This window comes from Somniosus microcephalus, chromosome 10 (assembly GCF_052327205.1).
Source record: "Somniosus microcephalus isolate GS21.2 chromosome 10, FLI_Smic_1.0, whole genome shotgun sequence".
In the NCBI taxonomy this organism is placed as follows: Eukaryota; Metazoa; Chordata; class Chondrichthyes; order Squaliformes; family Somniosidae; genus Somniosus; species Somniosus microcephalus.
In genome coordinates this window covers 233,371,643-233,381,105 of record NC_140996.1, presented here as the reverse complement: position 1 = coordinate 233,381,105, position 9,463 = coordinate 233,371,643, and the positions used below count along the sequence as shown (strand labels likewise).

Genomic DNA, 9,463 nt, shown 5'->3' with positions numbered 1-9,463 from the left:
TCCCTTCTGTGGTGGTGATTGTGTGTGGAGGGCGGGAGGGAGGGGTGCACACCATCCAGTCCCTTCATTATGTTCCAGGCCTCAATCAAATCACACCCCCGTCTACGCCTTTCTAAAGTTAGGCAGACCTAGCTCTTTACGCTGATCTGGGTAACTGAGATGTTTTAAACTGGGAATCAATCTTGTGGTCCTATTTCTAAATCTTTTCCAAAGCCTCACTCTCCCCCACCATGTGAGGAGAATGAAGCAACTTGCATTTATATAGCACCTTTAACACCGTGCTGGGGGAGAGTAGAGGGATTGGTGGGGGTGGGAGACAGGTTCACAGGACATTAAAAGCAGCACCGTGGGTTGATAAGGCTGTGAAAAATATTCCCTTGGGCGAGTGGGTCAATACTGGAGGTCATAGATTCAAACTCATTGGGAAAAGATTCAGAGGGGCAGAGGAGAAATTTTTCAGAGTTGTTGGGATCGGTATCAGGAACACTCGACCTGAAGAGGTGGTGGAAGCTGATTCCATCAATAATTGTAAAAGGGAGTTGGACGGGTTGAGGATGAGGAACTGACCGGGTTACGGACACACAGCGGGGGTGTGGGACTGAGCACGACAGCGCGTTCAAAGAGCCGGCACAGGCACGACGGGCCGAATGGCCTCCTTCTGTGCTGCAAGTTTCCATGATTCTAAAAGGTTAATGGATTTCTAGGTTATATCACGAGGTAATGATGAGCCACTTTAAAACCGCAAGACCTCACTTAGAGCAGTGTGTGCAGTATTAGGCTCCACACTATCGGAAGGATATTGGAGGCCTCAGAGGGTATACAGATTCACACGGCCATGGCTTGGTGTGAAATATAAAGCCAGAGACTTGAGTCTTTTCATTAAAACAATGCAGATCATAGAGTGACATGATTAAAGTATGAAAGGATGGTTAGAAGCAGACTGTTCCCAGTAGTTGAGGATTTAGAACAAGGGGCCATCGATACAAGATTAAATGTCAAAGGATTTCGAAGAGGGGTCAGGAGAAACTTCTTCACACAGAATTGTGAGGCTGTGGAATTCACTCCCAGGGCTAGTGGTCGAGAGAGAAACTGTCAACATTCAGGGTTAGATTGGATAGGTGGGTGAGGAACAGGGCGGGTAATTCTGACTAAAACTGATCGGGCAGAGGGTAAACAGCAACACGGACTGGTTGGGCCGAATGTCCTCCAGTCCCCGATTACCTCACTCAAGTGCTTATTTTCTACCAACTTAAAACCAGCTTCTCCTCCTGTCCCCTCACTTTGCTCAATTGGAAGTCTTACACTTTGAGACAACTTCCTTTTCTGGTCAGCACCAAACAAACCGCATCTTCCAACAGAGAATTCATAAACTTCTTTCCCCAGAGAGTGGGGAGAATGTGGAACTCGCTGCCACAGGGAGTGGTCGAGGCGAATAGCATTACTGCATTTAAGGGGAGGCTGGATAAACACACGAGGGAGAAAGGAATAGAAGGATATGATGATGGGGTGAGATGAAGAGAGGTGGGAGGAGGCTGGTGTGGAGTATAAACACCGACACGGAACGGTTAGGCTGAATGGCCGGGTTCTGTGCTGTACATTCAGTATATGGCCAGCTCCTCCTCCTCCCTGGCAGTTTCAGTACTTGGATTATGTTGCAATCCCAGCTCATCCTCACTTCCTCTTACTACTTTCAGCTTGTGCAGGAAACCCACATTAACCAACGTTCCCGCCCCCCTCCACCAAACCCCACACTGCCCCGATACATTGGGTCTTCTTTGCAGAAGTGACTTGTGAAATCTCAGGAGCAGCGATCAGAACAGCACCTAGTGGCTCACGTAGACAAACTGCCCCTGAGAGCTTTAAACAGCACCGAGTCTGGGAACAGCTCTGTAAATGATTCATCTTCAAGCCCAACGTCCTAACTGGCTCAGTGAGTAAACATTCGGAGCCACACAGAGAACCCAGCTTCAAACACACGACTGGGATGAGTTACTCAAGCTAAGCCATTGCAGCAGTAAACAGAGGGGAGGTGGGCATTTAGTCTGTGCCGACATCAGGGTGTGAGGAGAGAATTGGATGGGGTGTTTTGTGAACCACGGGAGGGGGGGGCGGGTGCAAAGGAGATGGCACATGGGAGCCAGATGAGGCCATCCAGTCCCTCCAGGCTGCTCCACCATTCACTTAAATCAGAACTGATCAGCACCTCAACTCCATACCCGTGGCAAATACACTTAAAATTATATCGATCGCCGTCTTAAACTCCAACTGACCCCCAGCATCCACAGCCTTTTGGGGGAGGCGCGGGGAAAGAGAGTTCCAGATTTCCCCCACCCTTTGTGTGAAGAAGTGCTTCCTGACATCACCCCTGACCGGCCTGGCTCTAATTTTAAGGTTCTGCCCCCTTGTTCTGGACTCCCCCCACCAGAGGAAAGAGTTTCTCTCTATCAAATCCTTTAATCATCATAAACACCTCAATTAGATCAACCCTTAATCTTCTACATTCACGGGAACACCAGCCCAGTCTGTGCAACCTGTCCTCGTAATTTAACCCTTTCAGCCCCGGTATCATTCTGGTGAATTGCGCTGCTCCCCCACGGCCAATATATCCTTCCTGAACTGAACGCAGTTACTCCACATGCTTTATACAACTAAAGCCTACCATCTCCCCTTGTATTCCAGCTCCCTCGAGATAAAGACCAACAAGTTAGTCTTTTGGATTGCTTCTTGTACCCGTGCACTTAGCTTTAAACTTTGATGTTTAGAGAGCAGGGTTCCCCCAGCCCTCCCCAAGCCCAATCAACAGGAAGATCCCACGAGTCCAAATGCTTGGTGGATTGTTTTCCCCCCCAATTCAATCATCGGTGTGTGGGTTCAGAAAAATTTTGAAAGGAAATTGGGAAATTTCCCAAACACAGATAGGAGAATCTAATACAAGTTAAAAAGCGAGGACATGGCATTTGAAAGAGACATTTCCCACCCCAGCACCGTTATACGGACAGACACTCCCCGCATGCAGTGCAAACAGGGAGACAAATCGGGATGTGCTTTTAAAGTTTATTTAGTTTTAATCCAGACAGATTGAATTCAGCACATTCTCAACTTAGAGCCAAACCCGATTCACACTTCCACCAGTTAAATGAATGTTGTAGCTTTAATCTCCTCCCTCCCCAGCCCAACTCTCCCAGAAAGTGGCTGTGCAGGACTGGGGTGGGGTGGGCGGGCGGGCGGGGAAGAAGCGGTACAGTTCCACAGGCTTTGCTACCTCACTGAAGTGGCTGTTTAATATACAAAGCCAGTGTCAGCAGGGTATGCCACCATGAAGTGCATCACCGCCAATCCCTCATCCATCCTCGCCCCCGCCTCCACCCCACCCCACCCACAGCAAGGAGAGTCACTGGATGGGAATCAGGAGCAGGAATCCCACAGTGTATTATCCCCCCCCCTCCAAGCTCAATTGGAAAAGTCCCATCTGCCGCACTGGCTGTGATCAGCGAACTCGTCTCAGACCAGAGAACGAAGCTCGGGACCAGCAGGTCTCTGCGTCACATCGGACGCTGGCTTCAACCAAGGAAGCCAATGGTCATTAATTTTATTTTAAAAAAGGAGGGAAGAGTCAGGCAATTGTAAATAACGAGGCAATTGCAGAAAGGGTGCAATGGGCACTCCAGACCAGCTCAGGGTCAAATCTGATTTTATTCAGTTTTTAAAAAGAAATCACATCATTCCATCATGAAATCGATTGAAACCGCAGTAGATCTTGCTACACAAAGCATGACCCGCTGTATTGCAGACTGGCGATATCTACAGGGTTTAAATTAAGTGCTGGGGGAGAAAAACAAAATCTGAAGAGAAAAATTTTTTTTCGCCCAAAACACTGGCTGCAGATAAACCCACCGTGTAGGTGAGTCTATCTGCAAGTGATCGAGTTCCTCAGAGAGGGGAGGGAGGGAGGGGGTGTGTGTGGGCAAAGAATGAAACAGCCCAAACAGATTAAACAGACTAAAAATAAACAGGACTGCAAATGTTGGGTCAGTCAGCCTTTGGTGAGAGAAAAAGAAAAAAAAGTCGTTGAATCAGGTTGGCATCCAAATCATTAACCCAAGAGCCTGAAAGAAAGATGGCCAACAATAGCACTCAATCCATCCATCAGGAAGCGACGGAGTCGAGGCCGGGTTAGATCGAGCGGCTCAGCCCATAAAACATGAGTGTTGTTTTAAAAAAAAGGGCGTTCGGTCGTGTCAGTGACTGCAGTCAGTGCCCAGCGAGGAGTGGCTGAAATTCTCAAACACACCCCCCCCCCCCCCCCCCCGCTGTTAATTAAAGCTCCGGTATCTGTGAAAGAGCAACAGTGCAAACAAACATACACACACCCAGGGAAGAGGCTGTCACAAAAACATGTTGCAGCTTGGATCCTGTGTCAACTGCAGATTAAAAATACCCAGTTTGCAACCAGTCTGGAAATCAGAGAGGGGAAAAATAATTTAAAAATAAAACATTTTGCACGAATAGTGATCGGCTGTGAAGTGTGAAAAGGGACAAGGTGAGTCAACAATGACCCACAGAAATCAGGTATTTGTACAAATCCGATTCGGTGGCTGATAAAGGGGGTGTAGGGGAACAGGATTCCGGGATGAGAAACACCGTAATACAATGATCTATTTCTATCTCTCCCTCTCTCTCTGTGTACACTCGATTTCCAATAAGGAGTGAAATAATTCAGACAGGGGACAGACCCAGTCAATTAAACAAAGACAGAATGGTGGATCATCCCAGTAACGATAGGCTCGCGGTCGAAGCCCAGTCACTGGATCACACAGCCTCGGCCCGGGCTGGTGATCACTGAGAAAAAAAATTCTTTCAACTAAATTAAAAATTAATCACGTTAAAATAATTATTTGCAGGTAGAATTCATGGGGAGAGCAGAGGCAACCTCACATCTGTGGGCTACCAGCCAGCTGTGCAAGAGGGGAGGGGATGAATGAAAGGAAAGAATTAAAACACAAACACAATCTCACCAGGTTATTTCAAGTGATGAGAGCCCCTCCAAAAGGAATATCTAAAGACAATTTCCGCTCATTTTAAAATCGAACTTCACCTGTGTCTGTTGGGATTCACAGCTAATTATTGACCGAGAAGAGGTGACCGGGGACAGCGCAGCATTCAGTCTGTTGGCAGCACGCTCTCTAACATATTCAGACTTGTACCGAGTGTGTCGTGTCGATATCTGAACCAATTTTAGTGACTGGGACTTCAGTGAGGAGGAAGGCGAGCGAGTGACTCTCGTTCCAACCTCAAAAAATGCCCCCAGTTCAGCTTCCGATCGCCGCCGCCACCCACCACCCCCCCCCGCCCCTTCCAGAGCTGGGTCTGTTGAGCGGTACACATCCGGGGCGAGGTTCTGGTGATAAATTAAGAGAACACATTCACCGGCAGCAAACCTCTGCCTGTTAACCAACAGCATCTCTCTACAATCCCGTGCCCCCTCCCAGGGTGACTGCAGTGGGAGGAAGGGGGGGTGGGGGAACTCGGTCTCATTTCACAACAGATTTAACCCAATGTCGACACCTTGCCTCACCCCCCACCCACAAACACAAGCCAACTATCAGACACAAAACTCGCCCCAGGCCATGCAGGGGAATCTTACACTCAGAGACCAGCAGTTTGGACAAGTGCCGCCCAACACACGCAATTTCCTTTCAACAAACGAGGAGGAGGTGGCAATCGTGGTTGTCAACTCCCAGCTAGATCTCTGCGCCAGCACCCGGCAACCTGATCGCAGCACATTCACGTAACCTAACCACCCCACCCAGAGACAAGGGCAAAAAACAAAATCAACTCCACACGTATTCACGACCGACATTTCTCGAGTCTTTCTCCAGAAACAGCCGTCATTAGAACAGCCAAACAGAAATTAAGCGCAGGGAACGTTAGGACGTGAATATCTCAAGACAGAAAGGGTGCATTTTGGGAACCAATGAAGGGTTAATTCCGCCAGGTGCAATATTTAAAAGAAACCCCCGCTATTCCTCAGGGTGAATAACGAACACTCGGTTAGTCGCTGAATGGGGGAAACAAATCGAAGAGTGTTTAAAAGCAGTGACGTGTGTTTCACAAAGTCTCCCCAGGTCATAAACCACCTAAAGCTTGGAGTCAAAAAAACACTTGCAATCTAGAAAAAAATCAAATCATGTAAATGTACAGACGAGAAGCTTAATTAAAAAAATAGGCGTGATTTACGGAGCAGACACCCGTTGGCGTGGAAGGTGTCTCTAGTTCTGTCTGAGGATAGTTAGTCCCAATGTTAAAGTCTTCGCAGAACGGGATCCAATGAAGGTCAAGGGATCACGGGATGGCAAACTGCACCACAAGCTCTTCCTTGGCATCCACTTTGATCTGGGAAAGTGCACTTGATGCGTACGCAGCGATCTTAGAGACCTGGTGGGAGAGAGGAAGAGGAAACAGAAACAAACACTGCTCAAAATACAGGACCGCACACGCACAGACCCACAAAAGGCCAAGATGATTTTAAAAAATATAAATAGGCTGCCGCAGGTAGAATGGAGATGATTGGGTAATTCCCCCATCAATCACGCCTGCTGTAAGTGACTGGGACTGATTTTACGTGCATCATTTGTATTATGTAATTATCCTCCACTCAATGCATTTTGCTGGAGAAATAATCCTGCTATTATCGGGAGACTTTGCTGTAGTTCATGAGTAAATAGAGACTGTTTGCTGAGTAAATGAAGACCACAAGTCCCACCTCTCTGCTTGACTCAGTGGTGTCAATATTCACTCCAATTTTTAAACATACAAAAGGGTTTCCTCCCCTCCCAGGTGCTAACCCCTTGATGACCTGCGATCCCATCGTCCTGGCAACCACCCTGAGCCCATTCTTCCAGTGTGCGGGAAGCTCGAACTGCAAGTGCCGCAGACTGTCCGATTACACAGCGCATCACAGGTCAGCCCAGCCCCAGGGATCACGTGTGTGACTTGTCCAGCCCTGCACAGGGAGCTTTGGGAACATGGACAGCTCCCTGCAGTTCCCCCACCTTGGTCACACCACCAGGGAGCGAGATTGACGCATCCCAACAGAATTAATTAAAAAACCACCAGTGCCTAAATGCACTGAACTGCACAGGGCCAAATGTTGCAGGTCACATCGCGGGGTCAGCGCGCAGCAGTGGGGAGTCCAGTGATCGGCCTCCCAGGGTTAGGGAGAAGCAAACTCGACACAGACCCCACTTCCTCACTTGTATCTCTCCCACCGCCTGCCCCACCTACCCCTGCTCACCAACTCCCATCCTCCCCACTTGCACTGTCCCCCTCCCCTCCTCTAGCTCCCACTGCCCTATTCACTCGACAAGTAAGTGAACGTGTGGGTAGTGGGCGAGAACAGCAAGATTAGGTTCGGCTACGATTCCTCCCATGGTTGAACAGCTCGTCTGGACACAGGTCAAGGTTCTAACACAAAGAAAAGTAACTTGGACCGGGTACCAGAACGAGCGTGTGTGCGCGCGCGTGCGAGCGAAAGAGGCATTCCCACAGCCACCCCCCCTTAAACCTGTTGGGAAATGTTGGATTTTAGCTTCACACCGCCCTGGTGTCAGCCAGAATGGGAGTGGCAGGAATGGGACCTGCAGAACCAGCACTCAGCAGGAGACTCCACTCTCAGCAGGAAAGGGGGAGAAAGCTCAACACCCACCCACGACCCCCTGCCAGAACAATCACCCCAGACCACACTCCCTCCTCCTTCCCACCCCCCCCCCCCCCCCCGTAGGGCGAGGCAGCGGCTCCTTTACGAACCTCTGCCGTCCACTAGCTCACGGGACAGCTCGCGCCCGAAAGCGGATCCGGGGCTGGGAACGGAAAGAGGGGTTAACCGGTTAAGACACCAGGCGAGACGACAGTGCTACGTACCTGCTGAATGTCCGAGTAGGGCACGGGGTCACTGGCCAACACCTGGTGGGGCTGGCTGGTCAGCGTCGGCAGGGCGGTCACTCTCTTGCACTGCGTTGATCCGCTGATCATCGCTAACCTCGTACTGACAAAAAACAAGACAAAGTTACAACACAGCTCACCGGAGAATCAGAACGGCACAGAAAGAGGCCATCGTGCCTGTGCCGGCTCTTGCAGAGAGCTGTCCAATTACTCCCCCTCTCCAGCCCTGCAATTCCCCCCCCCCACTTCCAGTATTTATCCAATTCCCTTTTGAAAGTTATTATTGAATCTGCTTCCACCGCCCTTTCAGGCAGCACATTCCAGATCACAACAACTCGCTGCGTAGAAACATTTCTTGTCTCCTTGTCTCCTCCTCTGGTTCTTTTGCCAATTACCAATCATTATGCAAGTACTGTCCTGGGAGTATCTGCCTGGCTTCTCAGATCAAGTCTCTGGAATGGGACTCGAACCCACAACTTTCTGACTCGGGCGAGAGTGTGCTGCCCACTGAGCCACGGCTTACAGTCGGGGCAATGCTCCCAGGTGGACTTGCTCCAGTCAATGGGTGATCCATAGCCCCAGTCTTTGGTCTGATTTAGGCATCAGTTACAGCTCTCGGTTGAAGTAAAGGGACTGCGATTGACCCAAGCTAAAATCTAGATAAACACACGAGGGAGAAAGGAATCGAAGGATATGCTGATTGGGTGGGAGGAGGCTAGTGTGGAGCATGAAACACCGGCATGGGCCTGATGGGTCGAATGGCCGGTTTCTGTGCTGTATGCGCTCATGGTTGGAGGGAGGAAATCCTCCAGGGTTCTTGCTCCCAATCACCATCCAGTGATCCCTGTAGGGATCATGAAGACCGTATCGGGTTCTGCCCTCCGCCCCTCCCTCCTGCCAGTGCTCACTGTCTCGGCTCCCGCAGCGTGAAGAGGCTCTTCAGCGAGGTACCCCTGGGTATTGCCTGTTAAACTGTCCCTCATCTCGTACCCCTCACATCTAGGGGTTCAATGCCTTCAGGTTTGAGGGGAGGGGGGTACTGTTACATTCACTGGGGGAATGGATGATACTTTGGTAGCTGTTTTATAATGTCAGCTGTGGCTCAGTGGGCAGCACTCTCGCCTGAGTCAGAAGGTTGTGGGTTCGAGTCCCGCTCCAGACTTCAGCACAAAAATCTAGGCTGACACTCCCAGTGCAGTACTGAGGGAGCGCCGCACTGTCGGAGGGGCAGTACTGAGGGAGCGCCGCAGTGTCAGAGGGGCAGTACTGAGGGAGCGCCGCACCGCCGGAGGGGCAGTACTGAGGGAGCGCCGCACTGTCGGAGGGGCAGTACTGAGGGAGGGGCAGTACTGAGGGAGCGCCGCAGTGTCGGAGGGGCAGTACTGAGGGAGCGCCGCACCGCCGGAGGGGCAGTACTGAGGGAGCGCCGCACCGCCGGAGGGGCAGTACTGAGGGAGCGCCGCACTGTCGGAGGGGCAGTACTGAGGGAGGGGCAGTACTGAGGGAGCGCCGCAGTGTCGGA

The 9,463-nt window shown here is 50.6% G+C and overlaps 1 protein-coding gene across 2 annotated transcripts in view; it reads right to left on the bottom strand.

Annotated features, from left to right (window-relative positions):
* Positions 1-3,674: 3,674 nt before the first annotated feature.
* Positions 3,675-9,463, bottom strand: part of lamtor1 (late endosomal/lysosomal adaptor, MAPK and MTOR activator 1) — a 29,006-nt gene continuing 23,217 nt past the window's right edge. For both annotated transcript variants that reach the window (XM_085999783.1, XM_085999782.1), the window contains exons 4-5: positions 7,921-8,044; positions 3,675-6,435 (exon numbers count right to left, since the gene is read on the bottom strand). In XM_085999783.1, coding sequence (XP_085855909.1) covers positions 6,343-6,435; positions 7,921-8,044 — 217 coding nt within the window. In that variant the 3' untranslated portion in view covers positions 3,675-6,342. The remainder of the gene's footprint in view (positions 6,436-7,920; positions 8,045-9,463) is intronic.